This window comes from Theobroma umbraticum, unplaced genomic scaffold (assembly GCF_002168275.2).
Source record: "Theobroma umbraticum cultivar Fairchild unplaced genomic scaffold, ASM216827v3 scaffold_4.1, whole genome shotgun sequence".
Taxonomy (NCBI): Eukaryota; Viridiplantae; Streptophyta; class Magnoliopsida; order Malvales; family Malvaceae; genus Theobroma; species Theobroma umbraticum.
Window position 1 is genome coordinate 1,690,881 of NW_018397258.1, and position 20,285 is coordinate 1,711,165.

The window sequence follows — 20,285 nt, forward strand, 5'->3', positions numbered from 1 at the left end:
TATGGATTAACACTTTTGAGAGACAATTTATTAAAGAAATTTAACGTTAATGTGTGTTTGATTACTTGGACAGTGGAGGGCTTTCCCAAAATTTGTGGGAACTTTGTTACTTGAACTTCCTACATGTTAAATCATAATCATAATCAACTTGTTTATTATAATATGTTGATTATCACTTGTTTTAGTTGAAATCTTTGTGTTTGAATAGTTTATTTTCTAAAAAATATTGATTTGTTAGTCAAAATATTTTAAAAAAATATATAAATATTGATTTCAATTTAATTATCAAAAGCTACCACACAGAGAGGCAAGGCAACTCTTTCCTACGTTTGTCTGCATATATGAACATAAATTTTCTTATTTTGATTGTAACTGAGATGAAACTAATTAATCTATTTACTTTTCTTAGCTTTCCATATAATAAAAAACAGCTCAAAAAAACATTAAATCAGAATCATCTCATCACAATACAATACCCAATCCATTGACAAAAAAAAAAAACAAGTAATTAACTTGCACTATTGCTAATTGCAGAAGAAAAATGATGTCAGATGGAAGACATAAGGTTCGAATCTAAAATCTCTCACTATTAAAAGGAACAAATTAAACTATTGAACTATGATTCCATGATTCCATTTGAATCGATTAAGAATCTTTTAAATTGATAATGAAAAACCTTGAATGAAGGGGGGAAAATAAAAGGTCAAGTGCTATACTCCTAGGATTGAATGCTGTAGATGTTGTTCTTCTGAACAGCGGGGAGTGGCCATCGTAGGAGGTGCAGGAGACGTACCATGTGGAACTGTTTGAACGTCATACGTCGGTCATCAATGTCGAACTTTCACGACAAGTGTCTTTATTTTACTGGTTGGAAAAGGATTTCTGTCAATGCTTCCTCTTCACAACACACGGATTGGACAAGAGCCGGACGGCGCGGTGACACGCCGTTACGGACTGTTACTGATTTTTACTGTGTTTCTTTTTTCTTTTTTAATCTTAATTTTTTCCTATATTTTTTGAATTTTCAGTCAATTGAAATACTTTCAAAGGTCCAAAAAAAAATCTGTTTATATTTTATTTTTAAATTAGAATTTGAGAGACAGGGGAAGAAAGACGAACGTTACTTTACATTCAAGTGAACGGCGGATGGGTCCCACTTGAAAAAAAATGAGCTCATGCTTTTACCAAGCCGTTACGTTCTTTGTCATGGACTCACACGTGGCGGTCACACATTCGAATGGCTCATGCTGCTGCTTTGAACGCCGAAATTGAGTTTTGACCTTTTCATGGGCTTTTTGGCTCCCATCCCTTTCATCAACCAGGATCACCACAAACATAAATTTTCATTTTTCTTTTTTATCCTGTTTACTAAGCATAAGTTATCAAAGGTTTAATATCACCCAAAGACCATATAATTTACTGCTACATATACACCTTTTTAAAAAGAAAATAAAGTTATTGAGTCAAACTAAGCATCAATTGAGATACCAAGACTGAAAAAAAAGTTACTACAACTTTTTATTTGGAAGGTAATTTTTTTTTTTTACATAATTTTACACCACCTATCCAATCTTTTGAAATGAGTTAAATAGTATATAATTAAACATGTGACATTAAATTGTAAAAAAAATATCAAATTGAATATCAATGACGTTAGATGATTTATGCATTATTAATATATTATATATACTTTAAATTACAAGATGAGATCAGTTATTGATCAATTATGTTTTGATTTTAAAAAATTATATATACAAACAAGAAGGAATTATTTAAGAAATACGCATAAATGTTATCTACAAAAGTGTCAATCGAACTTAATTGGTAAAGTTTGGAAAACAAAGAAAGTAATACGTGATTTAAAAACTTTAAATTTGCATCTTCTATTTTAAGTAAATAATGCTAATTAAATTTAATTAAACAAAAATAGGAGGCTTTTTATTTTCCATTTTCTTTGGTTCCTTTTAGCCGTATAATATAAAGGGTGAAAAAGAAGAGAATGATGATCGCCACCACCACAAAATCACTGTTGTTGTTGTTTGTCATCATCAAACTCATTACGCTCTCATCAACACTTCCATTTCGAGGTTTTCCTGATGCGAGCTTACCTGACATCGAAAGCCAAAGATACTGAAATCTATGCCGTAAGAAATTTGCTAGCTTGAGATGGGTGATCATGTCTTTCCCTTTGTAAAAGTAACCACAACACAAGCCAATTCAGAATTGACAGGGATATAATCGATTAGACAAATCCAGTTCCCCAAGTTTAATCACTTTACTGGTTATTTTCCTCATCCATTAAAGAAAAAGTTCTATATTCTTTTTGAGTTGGAAAAAACACCCCTCCCATCATTTATTAGGAACTGCTATAAATAGTTAAGACGAAATTAAATGAAAAATAAACCTGTGGGTCATTCTAAAAAATCCAATGGATTTTTTTTGGCTTATTATATGGAAAAGGAAAGCAATGGCTGAGTCATTTTCAACGTAGAGAGAGAGAGAAGGGGGGGAAGAGAGTTGGCGTCTTTTGCCCTCTACGCAGCTTAAAACACGCAGTGGCAAAAATAGACAGACCCCAATGACACGTTTCGACATCTAAAATCTATTCTCTTTTGATTGCAAGACAGATTCAGATGTAGGCGAAAGCACAGTTGTAAAAAAAGATAATAGTTTATACATATATATATATATCTATATATATATATAAAATGAAATGAAACTAGAGAGAGAGAGAGAGGGAGGGAGGGAGGGAGCTTTTAAAAGAGAAGAGGAAGAAGAGCATGTGTTTTGTTAGAAAATTCACGAGATAAAGGAAGATATATGGAGAAAAAAAAGATAAAAATAAAAAAGGACAGTTGAGAATATAGCTAGGCTTATCGCATGTTTGCTTCACGCAAGCAGCTAAATGGGAGGAGGGTTTGCTCTCTCGCGTGGCTTTAAAGACTTCTTCTAGCGTTTTAAATCCCCCATTAAAATACCCATCACCACCCCCAAATACCCAAAAAACCAACACCCACCAAACCAAACCCTACAAAAAACATCTCCTCTCCTTCTCCTTCTTCTTCTTCACCTATTTCGACTTCTAGAAGAACCCCACAAACCCTAATGATGGGACCTATACTACTTTAAAAAGGAAAGGAAGAACAAATTAAAAGAGTTCCAAATCATGAGTGCAAACCCTAGCAGCAGCGGTGGTAGTGTAGGGAGTGGTGCTGGCAGTTGCAGTAGTGCTGGTGGTGGACCTTGTGGCGCGTGCAAGTTTTTGAGAAGGAAATGTGTGCCTGGTTGTATCTTTGCCCCTTATTTTGACTCGGAGCAAGGTGCAGCCCATTTTGCAGCTGTTCATAAGGTTTTTGGGGCGAGCAATGTGTCGAAGCTGCTTCTTCATATCCCTGTTCACAAACGGCTTGATGCGGTGGTTACCATATGTTACGAGGCTCAGGCTCGGCTTAGAGATCCTGTTTATGGCTGTGTTGCTCACATCTTTGCTCTTCAACAACAGGTAAATACCAGTCTTGTTTCTCTTTTTTAATCTTTTGATAAGGATTGTCATCTTTGGCACCTTTAGCAGGGCAGTTTAGTTTTGTTTGTTGCTCTTATTTGTCTTCTTTCTAATTTTACCCTCTGCTTTTTCAAGTAAATCCCGGAACCTTTTCTTCCTTTGAGAACTTCCATTTTCAAGTTAAAACTTTGTCTTTGTAGTGAAATGGGCATTGACTCTCTTCGTTTTGATTAGAATCAATCTAGTTTAAGCCTCTTCTTGTAATGTATCTTCCCAAAGGATGATCAGGTTGACTCAGTTTATACATAGCTTTAGCATAGCATTGGCTTCGACATGACCTAAACGAGGAAGCATATAAACCATCGTAAGGGAGTCTCCAAACACCCCTTATCCTTTTCACACCATCTCAGAAGGACTTGATGGGATAAGAAATCCTACTTACGGTGAAGAAGAAAAAATGTATGGGGGGCATGCTGCTTCGGGTACAGGTTTTTTGCACACTTTGCTGAAATCAAGATACGTTTCCTCATTAACAAATCATTTGGTCGGCGGTTACCTCAAAGTAATATAGCCAGTCATATATATTTTTTCCTTTTGTTTTTGTGCAAATTCTGGATTTTGCAGGTATTAAGGAAATGGTCGGTTTTCTTTTCCTTTTCCTTTTTATTTTGTTTGGGGTTCATTTCATAGCTACAGTTTCTTGTTCTTGAAAGCTTGGGTTTATGTCAAGGGCCAAAAAGTTGTTTGCTCTTCCCCATTAAAGAATTTGTTATCTTCCCAACTCCAGTACAGTAAATAGATCAATTAATGCAAATATAAACCTCTCGCTTCCCTGAAAAGATGGAGTTGCTTCTTTCTTCAACAGCGACCGATGACCAAAAAAAAAAGGGAATGACTTGGATGCTGTAGCTTATTTGTTTAATTAATTAATATATAGATGAAACTGTTCATAAAAACTTCTATTATAATTTGTCACGTACGAAGCATATTGTTTCCAAATCTTATTTAATATCTTAATTGGACCGATAAAATATTAAGTGTGTAATTAATGGTGGATTAGCAATGACTAATCATCATCTTGCTGACTAGCTTGGCAATTATGCCATTGAAATTCTGTGCAGTCAGCATTCTTGTTCCTTTGCCATGAGAAAGCTTTGTTTGTTCGCAACCCCATGTTCTCCTGCACATAACCCGAGCATCCTTTTAGTGTAAACAAAGACTCCAAGCCTTGATTTAATTTATCTCGAATTTATTGTTTAATTCCCATTATTTCATTTTCCTTTTTTTTTTTGGTGACTGTTTTGGCAGGTGGTGAATTTGCAAGCAGAGCTATCGTACTTACAAGCCCACTTAGCTACGCTAGAGCTTCCATCACCGCCGCCGCCTCCTCCGCCTTCAACAACGCTGATGGCACCACCTCCTCTCTCCATATCGGACCTCCCATCAGTCTCGACCGTGCCTGCCACGTACGACTTATCGTCACTTTTTGATCCCGTGGTGCAACATTCATGGGGCATGCAGCAGAGGCAAATCGATCCACGCCAATTTGGAGGGAGCGGCTCATCATCATTAACCGGTAGCGGCGATCTTCATGCGTTGGCTCGTGAACTCCTCCACAGACAAGGGTCTCCTCAACATGGTTGTTTGCCATGCACCGATGCTTCACCATCACAATCTCTCTCAAAGTGAAGACTGACCCTTTCCCCTAGTGTCTACTTGCCTTGAAAAATCTCTCTTGACCCAAACTAGCTAGCAAGGGAGCTTTCATTTTCCTGTTATATTTCACTGGGCAAGTAACCTTAATAACTAATCTGGCCATATTTTTTTTCCCTCCTCCTTTTCTCCCTTTTTTGAGATATCAGTGAAATTCAAATTTTAGTCTTATTTATGGAGGCCTAAATTATATCAATTACGAAAATATTTCAACAGCAATTCTTTTAATTATAGCATGATAATCACATAATGACAACAAAAAATATTAAAATTCACATTTATAAGTAGAAACTTCGGGATTGTGATTGAATAATGTTATAATTATAAGTGACATAATTTTGATCTTAGGTTTAAAGCTTTAAACACAGAAACATGAGCCCAAACTAGACCGAACCCATTTCAGCTCTCCAGCCAGTCGGTCTAAGTAGATAGAGACGTGCGAACCCATGAAGAGTTTTAACCGGACCCAAATGTCCAGAACAATCGACAGAAAATGCTATGCAGATTAGGCCCAAGTTCTTAATAGTGATCACAACAATCCAGATGTTTCGGACCGAGACATTAACCAAGTTGTTAAGAGTAATATGTACACAGGCAAATCTCTTTAGCTAAAATCAGGCAATAAACCATCACCGTTAAAAGATGCCAAGGGTCAGGAAAATTTCAGGATGTATCCAGTTCTTAGAACTTGGCAACAAGATAATTAGGAGGCAGGAACTTTGCTATCGGTTTCTTCGGCAGCAAATTCTCTCAAGACAAGTTCAACCTGTTCGACTACCCCAAGCTTTTTAAACCATTGAGCAAGTATACCCGAAGCTTCTTTCCCAACCACAATTCCATTTCTCTCCAATTCCATCAGGAAGTCCCAGGCCTTATTAAGCTTGTTCTGCTTTTCATAAGCAGCTAACACCAGAGCTACACATTTATCACTAGGCTCAAGACCAGCTCTCCTCATATTCTCAAAAGCAATATGTGCCTTGTCACTTTGACCCGCCAATTGATAGGCATTTATTAGGAGTCCACACAGCCTAGCATCAGGAGAAATACCTGCAAGCTGAATGGCGTCAAACACTCTTTGTGCACCATTGGCATCACCAAGCATGGAGTATGCTCTCAGTAGTGCCTTGTAAACCTCACTTCCAGCATAAATTTCTTCAGAATCCATTTCTCTAAGCAAAACCTCTCCTTGTTCAGGCATGCCAGCTCTGATGTAAGCCATGATCATTGAGCCATATGATCTTTTATCCAGTTGTTGGCCAAGCAGCTTAATCTCTTCAAAGGTTTCTTCAGCCAACTTAAGATTTCCAGCCTTGCTGTACATGTGAACCATGGTTGTTAGAGTTACCTGATCACAGATGAAACCTCTTCTCTTCATGGCAACAAGAATGTTTCCAGCTTCTTGCAGCCGTTTTTGCTTCCCATAACCATGGATTATCTTAGTGAAATCCCTAATGTTGGCTTCAAAAGATTCTTCAAGTAGGGCAAGCTCAGCCACCTAGATAAAGAACAAAGAGACATGGATTAAACATAGGCTGTACAAACATCATTTCCTTCTTCTAACTGGCATGTGCACATATGGATCTTTGAATTCAGAACCCAAGGAAGTAACAAACCAGTAATGGAAAACAAGTAGTTTTTATTTCTCATAAACATGCCATTGAGATTCAATTCGAATTTATAATATCTAATTAAGTTAACCGGCTGATACTACCATCATCATATAGAGGTCAATGTACCGCTAAAGACCAATAACCAGTCCTAGTACTGTATACACAAGAGATTATTCCAGTCCACTAACCATACATGCATAGAAACATTACACTTGCAAATGCTCTCCTAATGCCCTCTTCTCCACTCTCCTCAATTGAGGATTGAGCAAAGCAACAAGCAAGTAAGGCGAAGGGGACAACCATTTCATTTCAGAATTATGTAATGAATAGAGTTGGGACTGACAATTTCGATGGAAAGTACACTTTTCTAACATTATACTTCTTATTACTTCAAGGAAGCTGATAAATCAGTACAATTCAACTAATTCACATGAATCTCAAGCAATTGTTCTCACTAATATCATACTAAACTAAAAGAAAATGAAGTAACTGATTAATAGATGTCATCCATACCTCAAAATAAAGAGGATGTTCCATTATCTTCAATTCTTTAAGAACCACAAGCCAGTCAGCTCTCCTGGGCTTCATAATCTTAACCCAAGCAGCCAACAAATCCGCCAAGCTCCCTTTTTCAGGACAAAAACAAATAATCTGTTTCATCAAAGCCTTACATCGCTTGGTCATCTTAAATGGAAGTTTGGTAATTGCTTGTTTCTGTTCTTCTGCAATATCGGGACCAATCTCAACCCAGTTATACCTTCTCTTTTCTTCGTTTGTTTCTGGTTTTCCCCTTTCTTCTACATTGCTGGAGGCCATTTCTAGCTGGTTTTTGACCTTGCAAGAACTGAATTTTGCTGGTCGTTCCTGGAATAATAACGGGTTTCTGTTTCCCCAAGATTGTGGGTGAATTTGCTTCTGGATTTTGTTGATAAATGGGTATGTTGAGAAAGAACAAGAAGGCATATTACGAGCAGAGGTGACCATCATTACAACCAAAACTAAAGAAAGTTCAAAAGCAAATACCTAATAGAAGGCTTCACAGTTTCCTGAAAAAACAAATAAAAGTAAATGGGACGAACGGATGTCTTTCAAGTTCTGGGATTTTCAGGGAAGAACAACACAATGGGCTAAAGCCCAGAGTAAAACCCAAAGGCTCCTTCAACATTGAGCATTGGATTTTCAATGGATTGGACAAGGTGGCAATTAAAGCTATCGCTATCCATTTTGTTATCATTCCACAGGGAAAAGAGAGAAAAAAGAGAAACTCATGGTTAAGACAACAGGTTGAAAAGACGGGAACCTCTTCCCAATTTCATAAAAATGTCATCATATTCATAAGGCATATGCTTATCCAATTTGTTGAAGCAAAGCATATATATTGCAATGAAAAGTAAATGCAAAGTGACATGACAATATACTATTCCACGGAAAAACCCTCAAGTCATAGAAAATTATTATTGTAACCTTTCAAGGAAAAGACTTTGCCCAAAGCCATGAATTCAACAAAAGGGAGTCTTTATTATTTTCATTAATTATTATTTTTTATTTACGTTGGATTGTGGTAGGTTGTATGAGTTTGAGGAGTGGTTTGATTCAAAATAATTTGTTAAGTTGAAATTATATTTAAATGTAATGATTATTAGAAGGTTTATTAGGTTTGAATTATGTAATATAATAACAAACTTAATAAATGTTAGAGTGAATAACTAATAACAAAAATTAACTAACTACAAGAAGAATAATTTATTATTTAACATATATATTAATGTAAAAATACTAAAAATAATTAAAATAATACTAAATAAACAAACATATTTTAACATTAAAGGAAACAATATTTTTAAATAATTGTAATAAGTTTTTTAAATAATAAAATATATTTTACTTTTATATAAATACATTGAATTACAATACGATTAATGTTACAGTTTAATTAATTATTCATTACTTTAATTGCTATTATTTATATTGTTTTATGAGTTTAATTGACATTTGTTCATAGGAAATAGCCGGGAAGCTAGTCCAAGAGTCGCCCGCCGATGATCAGAAAGATTATGATATACTCAATCCTTTAATACCCGAATTGCCCTCCTTCATGTCGTAATATCACTGTTCACCATTGAACATGTTTAAGTTAACTCCACTTATTGCAGCTCATGCCCGTTGCGAAGAAAGGGCGTTTAAGTCTTTTGGCTTTCAAACTTGGACTTTGATAAAATACAAACAAACCAAAGCTCGATCTGAATCTCAAGCCCTCTGCCCGTGTATCAAAACAATTCACTCTTCTCCTTTCATCTCCTCCTCATTCCTTTTACTCTTCGTTTCCAATTCTTATGCAATTCGAACCCCAGCAACCGTGTAGACTCACCGAGTCGACTTGACTCCATTTCTGACTCAGATAATTCGCTCAGCTCCCAAGTAAAGAGAGATAAAACGAACCCTAGCATTTCGTTGTCCATTTCCTAGATCTGAGTTGGTGAGTGAGGTGTTATATCCCACTCGGGAATGGCTTCTGCGGAAGCCGATTCCCGCATGAGCCAAGTGGTAGCCCCAGCCCTAGAGAAGATCATCAAGAACGCTTCGTGGCGGAAGCACTCGAAACTCGCTCACCAATGCAAATCTCTTCTCGAAAGACTCACTTCTCCGACGAAGTCGCCTGTCTCTCCGTCAGATTCGGAGCCCGACAGCTCGATCCCTGGACCACTACACGACGGCGGCCCAGTAGAATATTCCCTCGCTGAATCAGAGACCATTCTCAGCCCTCTGATCAACGCTTGCGCCACTGCCTTCAATAAGATCGTCGATCCAGCCGTTGATTGCATCCAGAAGTTAATCGCCTATGGCTACCTACGCGGCGAAGCGGACCCCACTGGAGGCCCTGAGGCTCAGCTCTTATCCAAATTGATTGAATCCGTCTGTAAATGCCACGATTTAGGCGACGATGCCGTTGAATTATTGGTTTTGAAAACGCTTTTATCCGCGGTAACTTCCATCTCACTGCGAATTCACGGTGACTGTTTGTTGCAAATTGTGAGGACTTGCTATGATATTTACTTAGGGAGTAAAAATGTGGTTAATCAAACTACGGCAAAAGCCTCTTTGATTCAAATGTTAGTGATTGTTTTTAGGAGGATGGAGGCTGATTCATCAACAGTCCCAATTCAGCCTATTGTAGTGGCTGAATTGATGGAGCCAGTTGAGAAATCAGATGCTGATGGATCAATGACTCAGTTTGTTCAAGGTTTTATAACTAAAATTATGCAGGACATTGACGGAGTGTTGAATCCAGTGGCGCCAAGTAAGGTTTCTTTAGGTGGCCACGATGGTGCATTTGAAACAACCACTGTTGAAACCACAAATCCGGCTGATTTGTTGGATTCGACTGATAAGGATATGTTGGATGCGAAATATTGGGAGATTAGTATGTATAAGACAGCACTGGAAGGGAGGAAAGGAGAGTTGGCAGATGGGGAAGTAGAGAGAGATGATGATTTGGAGGTTCAGATTGGGAATAAGTTGAGAAGGGATGCGTTTTTGGTGTTTAGAGCACTTTGCAAGTTGTCGATGAAGACACCGCCTAAAGAGGCTCTGGCAGATCCCCAGTTGATGAGAGGGAAGATTGTGGCGCTTGAGTTGTTGAAGATTTTGTTGGAGAATGCTGGAGCTGTTTTCAGAACAAGTGAAAGGTATCTTAGTGAGCCCTTTTTGCATAGATTTCTCTGATTTTATTTGATTATACTAATTTGCATTTTGAAAAGTTCCTTCAGGTTAGGGCTTTAATTGTTCATTTGCTTTACTTTAAGTGCATGGAAAATGTGATATGTAACTCCTGATATGCCCTCTTAATATTAGTTTGCTACATATGTAGGTATTTAGTATGCACTAGAGGATAAATATGTGCTGGATATACTTTACATCCAGAAACAATAGTAAGGTGTAGGCACTTAGTTAGGATCTTGGAGGATTGGCAAAAACATAATAGCATTTTAAAACATCTGAGATGGCTTTTACTGAGAAGGTGACATTGAAGTAAATCTTTCTGGTGTAGAATTTCACTGGATATTTTAAACCCTCTTATGAGGTAATCTTTGTGGTCATGGACCCTTGAACATTTGGCTGATTGCTCTGGGTGTTTTATTGATGTGTCTTTTTATTCACCAATTTAGTTTCCTCACCTCTGTTTACTTTGGAGAGTTGTGGTGCATTTGTCTGTTGGCATTATTTCATTTACATTTTTGTTTGCATTCGTATTGCAGCAGCACCTTTAGTTCTTGATTCCTGTGGAAGATTTAATTGTATTTTTATACTGAGATTGCTTTTATTTATTTTTATTTTGATTTTTGAATGATAAATTCCATGCCTTAACATGGGGGGAGTACATATAATATTTTCAATTTCCTTGTTTAAAAATGACGTAATATTTTATTGCTTTTTACACATTTCAGTTTTTTGTTTGCTCAGTACCTGTCCTGATATTGAAATTTTTTTCTTGTGGATATGCTTGTGGTGGTACAGGTTTTTAGGTGCCATAAAGCAATACTTGTGTCTGTCACTATTGAAAAACAGTGCTTCGACTCTTATGATTGTTTTCCAGCTTTCTTGCTCCATTTTTATTAGTCTGGTGTCAAGGTTTCGAGCTGGATTGAAAGCAGAGATTGGAGTATTTTTTCCTATGATTGTTCTCCGGGTCTTGGAAAATGTTGCTCAACCTAATTTTCAGCAAAAGATGATAGTTCTTCGTTTTCTCGACAAGCTTTGTGTCGATTCACAGATCTTGGTAGATATCTTTATCAACTATGATTGTGATGTCAATTCATCAAACATATTTGAGAGGTAATGTTCCCTACTCTTATTATGTTATCAACAATAACAACATATTTTTTGGGTAGAAGTTAATAACGTTTGCATATTTCCCATTTTGTCATTATGGTTCTTTCCAGAATGGTCAATGGACTTCTGAAAACAGCTCAAGGTGTTCCTCCTGGCACAGCTACAACACTGTTGCCACCCCAGGAAGCAACCATGAAACTCGAAGCTATGAAGTGTTTAGTGGCTATTTTAAAATCAATGGGAGACTGGATGAACAAACAGTTGCGCATTCCAGATTCTCATTCTACCAAGAGATCTGAAGCAGTTGAGAACAGTCCTGAACCTGGAAATGTCCCCATGGCGAATGGGAATGGGGATGAGCCTGTTGAAGGATCAGATTCTCATTCTGAAGCCTCTAGTGAAGCTTCTGATGTTTTGACAATTGAGCAACGTCGAGCTTACAAGCTTGAACTTCAGGTATGTTGCATAGATGATGTATGGTAAACTGGTCTAACTTTGTCATCATTTTAGCTGATCATCATTCATGACATCCAATTTAAAATTTGTGGCAGGAAGGTATATCGCTATTTAATCGGAAACCTAAGAAAGGAATTGAATTTCTAATTAAAGCTAATAAGGTTGGTGACTCCCCAGAGGAGATAGCTGCTTTTCTAAAAAATGCATCTGGTCTGAACAAAACATTGATTGGTGATTATCTTGGAGAAAGGGAGGATTTATCACTTAAAGTGATGCATGCCTATGTTGACTCCTTTGACTTTCAAGGCATGGAGTTTGATGAGGCAATCCGAGCCTTTTTGCAAGGTTTTAGATTGCCTGGTGAGGCACAAAAGATTGATCGAATCATGGAAAAGTTTGCTGAACGGTACTGCAAATGTAACCCAAAGGCTTTCATCAGTGCTGATACAGCTTATGTTCTTGCTTACTCTGTCATAATGCTCAATACCGATGCTCATAACCCTATGGTCAAGAACAAGGTGCATATATATTCTCTATCTGATCCTATTGACAATTAGTGCAAGAATATTGATGAAGTTCCCCCTTTTCCTAAATTGAAATATGCAGATGTCAGCTGATGATTTCATAAGAAACAATCGTGGCATAGATGATGGAAAAGATTTGCCGGAAGAGTACTTGAGATCATTATTTGAACGGATATCAAGAAATGAGATCAAAATGAAAGAAGATGATTTGTCTGTGCAACAGAAGCAGTCAGTGAACTCCAACAAAATATTAGGTTTGGACAGTATCTTGAACATTGTAATACGTAAACGTGATGAAGACCAGCATATGGAGACCAGTGATGATCTTATCAGGCACATGCAAGAACAATTTAAAGAGAAAGCTCGCAAATCTGAGTAAGATCAACTGGTTTTTAAGCTTTTATATTGATGCTCTACTAACCCATCCTATCTATGTCTCTAGAATAGGCTGAAATTTTGATGGTATTGTCATTCAATATTTTAATGGTTTAAGCTTTATTACTGTGTTGAGATGTTACAAGTATTATATTCTATTCTAATTTAGATATTTTTCACTTTTACCTTGTGGTACTTTAATGGGATTTCTCCCCCCTCAGTTAGCAACACATTTCCTGAAATGTGGCCTTTCCTGTTTGAAGAAGAAACTTTGTTTTTGATAACCCCTTGATTTCCATTCTATTGGCAATATGTAGGTCTGTTTATTATGCAGCCACAGATGTGGTGATTCTCAGATTCATGGTTGAGGCATGCTGGGCTCCTATGTTAGCTGCCTTCAGTGTGCCTCTTGACCAAAGTGATGATGAAGTAGTGATAGCATTGTGTCTTGAAGGCTTCCGTTATGCAATCCACGTCACTGCTGTGATGTCCATGAAAACTCATAGAGATGCTTTTGTGACTTCATTAGCAAAGTTTACTTCGCTGCACTCTCCTGCAGATATTAAGCAGAAAAATATAGATGCAATCAAGGTTGGTATTTTGCTCATCTGCACTGCATATGTTGTAGTAATCTTTTTTTATTTGTATTCCAAGAAAGTCTATATTGTTTTAATTTGTGTGATTTTTTCTTTTTTACTATACCCCTTTCAAATGCTTGTAATCTGGCAAACTATGTGACACAGTATATTCACATCAGCAAGAACAATTTATTTTGTTTTAGCCATTGCTGATGTTCATTGTAACCTTTGGTATAGAGATGAAAATGAATGGTCGGCTTGCCCAGACTGAATGTGATTATTCTTCATGTATTAAATGAAGTTATTCTTTGAATAGAGAATTTAAAAAGTGGCCTTAATGCACTCGTTAACGAGATCCATTTACTTTAAAATTTCTGAACAGTTTATTTTTGAACTCTAAACAACTTTCCATTTGCTTGTGGATCTAACATGGAATTTGCTATTTACATTGTTAATAGGCAATAGTTACAATTGCAGATGAAGATGGAAATTATTTACAAGAAGCTTGGGAGCATATTTTGACATGTGTGTCCCGGTTTGAGCATTTGCATCTCTTGGGAGAGGGCGCTCCTCCAGATGCCACTTTCTTTGCCTTTCCTCAGAATGAGTCAGAAAAATCTAAGCAAGCTAAGTCAGCTGTCCTTCCTGTTTTAAAGAAGAAGGGACCAGGAAGAATTCAGTATGCTGCTGCTGCTGTGATGAGGGGCTCATATGATAGTGCTGGTATTGGAGGCAATACTGCTGGGGCTGTCACATCTGAACAGATGAACAATTTAGTCTCTAATCTCAACATGCTAGAACAAGTTGGAAGCTCTGAAATGAATCGTATATTCACACGTAGTCAAAAATTGAATAGTGAGGCTATCATAGATTTTGTTAAGGCTCTATGCAAGGTGTCCATGGAGGAGTTGCGATCTACATCTGATCCTCGGGTTTTTAGCCTTACAAAGATTGTTGAGATTGCGTAAGAATCATTCCACTTCTCTTTCATTGGTGTATCTTAGTGCAGTATATTTGTTTATTGTTTCTAACTGTAAATTTTGTGATCAATTGACAGGCACTATAACATGAACCGGATCAGGCTTGTATGGTCAAGCATCTGGCTTGTACTTTCTGATTTCTTTGTGACCATTGGCTGTTCTGAAAACCTGTCAATTGCAATTTTTGCAATGGACTCTTTACGGCAGCTATCGATGAAATTTTTGGAGCGAGAAGAGTTGGCTAATTACAATTTTCAGAATGAATTTATGAAGCCTTTTGTCATTGTTATGCGTAAGAGTAGTGCTGTTGAAATCCGAGAATTAATCATCAGATGTGTCTCACAGATGGTATTATCTCGTGTCAATCATGTCAAGTCAGGATGGAAGAGCATGTTCATGGTATTGAATTTTTAATAACTATCATATTGATCCTAGCTTTGGACACCTTAATCTTTAATCAATTTATTACTGAGCTGAATCTTTTTCAGGTTTTCACTACTGCAGCTTATGACGACCACAAAAACATTGTACTGCTAGCCTTTGAAATAATGGAGAAGATTATTCGAGACTATTTCCCATACATTACTGAAACTGAAACAACCACATTCACAGATTGTGTGAACTGCTTAATTGCATTCACCAATAGTAGATTCAACAAAGACATTAGTCTCAATGCAATTGCTTTTCTACGTTTCTGTGCGACCAAACTTGCAGAAGGGGATCTTGGCTCTTCATCAAAGAATAAGGATAAGGAATCTGGGAAGATTTCTCCATCTTCACCTCACAAGGGAAAAGATGGAAGACAAGATAATGGAGAGCTAATGGATAAGGATGGTCATCTCTATTTCTGGTTTCCTTTGTTGGCTGGTAAGGAAAAATGAACTAGTTGTTTTAATGTTACAAGGCATTTGAATTTGCTTGAGTTTCATATCTTCAAACTTTAGAAATGCATTCTGTTCTTAACTTACATCACATTTTGCTGTGCAGGTTTATCAGAACTTAGCTTTGACCCTAGGCCAGAAATTAGGAAGAGTGCTTTGCAAGTGCTGTTTGAAACTTTGCGCAACCATGGTCACCTCTTCTCACTGCCTTTGTGGGAAAGGGTGTTCGAATCTGTCCTTTTTCCAATATTTGACTATGTGCGTCATGCTATTGATCCATCAGGTGGTGACTCACCTGAGCAGGGAATTGTTAATGATGAGGGTGAACTTGATCAGGATGCATGGCTCTATGAGACATGTACATTGGCACTCCAATTAGTTGTAGATCTTTTTGTGAATTTTTATAATACTGTCAATCCACTTTTGAGAAAGGTTCTCTCTTTACTTGTAAGTTTCATCAAGCGTCCCCACCAAAGCCTAGCTGGTATTGGTATTGCTGCATTTGTCCGTTTGATGAGCAATGCTGGTGATCTTTTTTCTGAGGAAAAGTGGCTGGAAGTAGTTTCTTCTTTAAAAGAAGCAGCTAAGGCAACACTTCCCGATTTTTCCTACGTTGTTAGTGGAGATAGCATGGTTGGAAGCAAAGAACATGCTTTGAATGGCGAAAGTAATGAGGTGTCTACTAGTTCTGACACACCTCATGGTGATTCAGAGAGCCTGAGAACACAGCGTCTTTATTCTTCTTTATCTGATGCTAAGTGCCGAGCTGCTGTTCAGCTTTTATTGATACAGGTAGACTGTTCATCTTAATTTTGAATAATGATTAGAAAGCCTTTTCTCATATCATAAAGTAGTAAAGAAATAGAATGGAAATACAGTCTCTCATTTCTTTGTTTCTTTAATTAATTTAATATCATTTTGGAGTTGAGGGAGTATTCAGACTTGCAAAAGGTATTGCTAATGCTTAATGGCATTTGTGATATAAACAACAAGCCTTTGAGCACTTGTCTCTTCTAGTGCTTTTTGACTCCTTCTGGACTTAGACGAGGTTTTTTCATGGTCAGTAAAAATGGATGTGCTGGGAATGGTATTTGTCTTTCTTTCTTTCTTTGGATTTTTAAAATTAGAGTGCTAAAGTTATTGTGTAAAGATATTTGAAACTGTCTGAAATTAAATCTTTTTAGTCCTTTTAAGACAATTTGCTGTTGGAATTAATTTACGGGTGTATCCTATGCTGATGGAAAGAGAAGTAGTGCAACTATGGATTGCTTTCCATATCTTGGACTATGGCTTTGGATCTAGTATGATTTATCCGATTTAACTTCCTGGATGTAAGCCTCCTCCTCCCCAGCGTTTGGACTTATATAAAGGTTTAATCAAATTGTCTGAGTAATAGAACATAGGCTGATTTTTCTGAGGATTGTATTTGAAATTGCAAATTTTCAAAATAAGCAAGTGTTAATTGACCCTACATTTTTTCATTTCCTTTATATTTGCCTGAATATCTAACTAAAAAATATGTTTATTTTGAGTTTGAAATGGTCTAACTGTGACTCTTGGGTGTGATTTTGCTGTTCTTATTCTCTTGACAGGCGGTGATGGAAATTTACAACATGTATCGAACTCACCTTTCAGCTAAGAACACCTTAGTCCTCTTTGATGCAATGCATGATGTTGCATCCCATGCTCACAGGATCAACAACAGTACTATACTACGTTCCAAGCTTCAAGAGTTTGGTCCCATGACCCAAATGCAGGATCCTCCACTATTGCGTCTTGAGAATGAGTCGTATCAATTTTGCCTAACTTTCTTGCAGAATCTGATATTGGATAGGCCTCCTAGGTATGAGGAGGCTGAAGTCGAGTCACATCTTGTTGATCTTTGCCAGGAGGTGTTACTGTTTTATATAGAAACTGCTTGCTCTGGACAGACTTCTGAAACATCTCTCAATGGGCAAACCCAATGGATGGTTCCTTTAGGTTCTGGAAAACGAAGGGAATTGGCTGCCCGCGCACCTCTTATTGTGGCGACTCTCCAGGCCATTTGTAGCTTGGGAGACACTTTGTTCGAGAAGAACTTACCTCTGTTCTTCCCACTTCTTTCGAGCTTGATAAGTTGTGAGCATGGTTCGAATGAGGTCCAGGTAGCTCTCAGTGATATGCTGAGCTCCACAGTGGGTCCTGTTTTGCTTCGATCATGTTGATCTTGGCGAAATATTGACTCTGTTTTGGATGTATGATATATATGTTTCTCTTTTCCTCTTATCTAACTCCATAGTTTTCCATTTTCTTCTTTAGTTTATAATAATTGTTCACCGGAAATATAGTTGTCAGTGTATGAAGAGTTTAGAGTTGCTTTTGAATTGGCTAGTGCTTCTGAACATGCTGTAGTTTATGTGAGAGAACAGCCATACTCTTCAGAATTTTATAGATATCATCATCGAGGGAATTTTGTGTTGTATGGTAGTCAAACAATATTTTTTTTTTTCCTTTTAAATGAGTTTGAGAACATTAATTTTTCTGTAAGAAAAGTTATCTTATTAAATACGTGAGATTGAAGACCACCTCTTGTTTCAATTTTGAGGTTGGTAGCCCCGAAAGGTCAGCAAACTATTAGGCAGTTTCTGCCGTTCTAGACAAGTCTTATCTTGAATGAGGGAGACAGGTAAAAAAGGTGATTTCTGTTTAACTTAAACTTTCTAGATTTTTTCTTTTGGACAGATAGAGACTAGGAAAAGGAAATGTACTTTTAGAAATGCTGTCGTCCGTTGTTGGTACTAGGGAACAGAATTAGGAGTTCTGTTTGGGAATCGATGATCCCAGCTTCTTTACAAATCGAACAAACAAAATTTCTCCAAGATTGCTTGCCTAGTGTTGTGCAGAAACTTGGGGTAATCTGAGCTTTGTCTTTGCTTTATTTGGGATTAGTGAAATCCCAAATCATCAGGAAAAGAGAGAAGCAGCAGTTACTATCATTTCTCCTCACCAAATGCATTAGAAATGGATAGGAGTTTTGGGACAAAAACAGGAACTCATAACAGGCTGCCTTCCAAAAAAGAACTGGAGCCAATCGCTCCCCTTGCTGCGGAGGCCACGACGTGTAAAAACAAACACAAGGGTAGTTGAAAACGAAATATGCCGGCCCCTTTCGGTTGTGCTATATTATGAATTCAGCTGGCATCCACCAGGACAAGACTTGATCAACGCAAAGTTAAAAGGAAGACTGTCATAATCCTTGATCCTCCATCCATGCCCTTGCTCTCTATCGAATTTTCAAGATAAAAGGTAAAGAGAATATCCTTTCCAGAAGGGGATCATTTGGTCTTTGTGCATGGTATTGTACCCCATAAAATGATTGCTATGTGACAAATTACTAAGCTTCTTGAAACAGCCATAGCTTTCAGCTCCAACATAACTTGCATTTCATTTTTTACCAGTTATTTTCTTTGTTTCTCTCTTTGGATTATGCTAAGTTCTTGCAAAACCTGTTGGATCTCTCTGTACAAGAGAGCGAAACTGTTTCTTCATGTCAAACGATGCAAGAGAAGAAACCTTCGCCGGTTATCGTCAAGTTTTGATTTGATAACATCGTCATTTGGGGCCATGGAACTGTCTGGTCAGTTTAGACAAGTATTCAAAGTCATCGACGCAAATGGGGATGGGAAGATATCTTCCTTAGAGCTCCGTGAAGTGCTTTTGTGCCTTGGACATGAAAAGTCTACAGCCTTCAAAGCAGCCGAAGGAATGATCAGAGAAATGGATTTCAATGGAGATGGTTTCATCGACCTGGATGAGTTTATGCATGCAGTTAACACGGATGGAGCAATCTGTAGCAATAGCGAGGAAGATTACCTCATGGATGCTTTTCACATCTTTGATACTGACAAGAACGGGTTAATCTCTGCCAAAGAGTTGCGTAAGGTTCTGATTAGCCTTGGATTCAGAAAGTGTAGCCTTCAAGAGTGCAAACGCATGATCAGAGGTGTTGATAAGGATGGAGATGGGTTTGTGGACTTCAAAGAATTTCGATCAATGATGGCCGCAGGTACAACTTGAAGCTGAAGAAAAGCCAATAAAGCTTAATCATGAAAATTCTCCAGGTACCTATAATTCTTTTTCTTTAATGTTCTGTCTAGAACTACGACCTTATCATTTGAAGCTTGGTCTAAACGTAATGAGTTGAAAGTAGAGCTCTGTAATTTAGCTTTGGTCCCTGATAGAGCTGTCTATAACACCATAGCCATATGATTAAAGTAGAATTGAAGCAGATTGTGTGAGCAAAGGGGGCAGAATTTTAACTGAAGTAGACCCTTAAATTTCAAGTTTGTAAGAAGTTTTGTTGGATTGTTCCTTCTACCGGTATCAATGGTGCTCCTTGTCTTCCTTCCTTTCTGTCATCCTCACATCAACATCGACGCCCACACTGCTCACAAGAAGCTTAAGACAAGTTTTTGGGTATGGGTCCTCCATCCTTTGTCTCGTCCATACATAGCCTCTCCGGAAGTTTTGTCATTGGGTTAATTTGCAAAGCTACACTGCACAGTAGCAATGCCACGAGAAACAGCAACTTTTGTGACAACCCCAAGAATTCTTGACACTATCCTTGGCAAAAATACAAAGAAATGAGTTTGAAATGTTCACGTTTTCTATTTCCATTTGTTAATATATTGATTGGTTTTCTCATCACCCCACTTCGCTGTCCTTTCTAAGCTCATAAACAGTTGGAAATTGGAACCTTCTATCAACCAAATTCAACATCTTATCCATTCCAATTCAAAAATGCCAACTAGATATTTTTGCATGAATGTTGCTTGTGGGTTAAAGCTTTGAATTTGG

The 20,285-nt window shown here is 37.5% G+C and overlaps 4 protein-coding genes across 4 annotated transcripts; 3 read left to right on the plus strand and 1 right to left on the minus strand.

Annotated features, from left to right (window-relative positions):
- The first annotated feature begins 2,916 nt into the window (after nt 1–2,916).
- Nucleotides 2,917–5,386, plus strand: LBD18 (LOB domain-containing protein 18). The gene is made up of 2 exons (XM_021425603.1): nt 2,917–3,502; nt 4,811–5,386. Exons 1-2 carry the CDS (start codon nt 3,167–3,169, stop codon nt 5,189–5,191), a joined length of 717 nt encoding a protein of 238 aa, XP_021281278.1. The 5' UTR covers nt 2,917–3,166; the 3' UTR covers nt 5,192–5,386.
- Nucleotides 5,387–5,525: 139 nt separating this feature from the next.
- LOC110414421 (Tetratricopeptide repeat (TPR)-like superfamily protein) lies at nt 5,526–8,170 on the minus strand. The gene is made up of 2 exons (XM_021425602.2): nt 7,339–8,170; nt 5,526–6,710 (listed from the first exon to the last, which is right to left on the minus strand). The coding sequence occupies exons 1-2, from the start codon at nt 7,810–7,812 to the stop codon at nt 5,919–5,921; spliced, it is 1,266 nt and encodes a 421-aa protein (XP_021281277.1). The 5' UTR covers nt 7,813–8,170; the 3' UTR covers nt 5,526–5,918.
- Nucleotides 8,171–9,062: 892 nt separating this feature from the next.
- Nucleotides 9,063–17,908, plus strand: LOC110414402 (brefeldin A-inhibited guanine nucleotide-exchange protein 2-like). Its single transcript, XM_021425575.2, has 11 exons — nt 9,063–10,511; nt 11,341–11,658; nt 11,766–12,111; nt 12,207–12,629; nt 12,718–13,010; nt 13,328–13,601; nt 14,047–14,552; nt 14,646–14,967; nt 15,057–15,435; nt 15,556–16,241; nt 17,042–17,908. Exons 1-11 carry the CDS (start codon nt 9,331–9,333, stop codon nt 17,651–17,653), a joined length of 5,340 nt encoding a protein of 1,779 aa, XP_021281250.1. The 5' UTR covers nt 9,063–9,330; the 3' UTR covers nt 17,654–17,908.
- A 131-nt stretch (nt 17,909–18,039) lies between these two features.
- LOC110414403 (calmodulin-like protein 3) lies at nt 18,040–20,285 on the plus strand. The gene has a single exon (XM_021425576.2). The coding sequence runs from the start codon at nt 18,915–18,917 to the stop codon at nt 19,503–19,505; it is 591 nt and encodes a 196-aa protein (XP_021281251.1). The 5' UTR covers nt 18,040–18,914; the 3' UTR covers nt 19,506–20,285.

Coding starts and splice junctions, on each gene's coding strand:
- LOC110414402 (XM_021425575.2), top strand. CDS start 9,331: ATGGCTTCTGCGGAAGCCGATTCCCGCATGAGCCAAGTGGTAGCCCCA. Junction 14,553..14,645: donor ACAAAGATTGTTGAGATTGC/GTAAGAATCATT, acceptor ATCAATTGACAG/GCACTATAACATGAACCGGA. Junction 15,436..15,555: donor CTGGTTTCCTTTGTTGGCTG/GTAAGGAAAAAT, acceptor TTTGCTGTGCAG/GTTTATCAGAACTTAGCTTT.
- LOC110414403 (XM_021425576.2), top strand. CDS start 18,915: ATGCTAAGTTCTTGCAAAACCTGTTGGATCTCTCTGTACAAGAGAGCG.
- LBD18 (XM_021425603.1), top strand. CDS start 3,167: ATGAGTGCAAACCCTAGCAGCAGCGGTGGTAGTGTAGGGAGTGGTGCT. Junction 3,503..4,810: donor TCTTTGCTCTTCAACAACAG/GTAAATACCAGT, acceptor CTGTTTTGGCAG/GTGGTGAATTTGCAAGCAGA.
- LOC110414421 (XM_021425602.2), bottom strand. CDS start 7,812: ATGATGGTCACCTCTGCTCGTAATATGCCTTCTTGTTCTTTCTCAACA. Junction 6,711..7,338: donor AACATCCTCTTTATTTTGAG/GTATGGATGACA, acceptor TTCTTTATCTAG/GTGGCTGAGCTTGCCCTACT.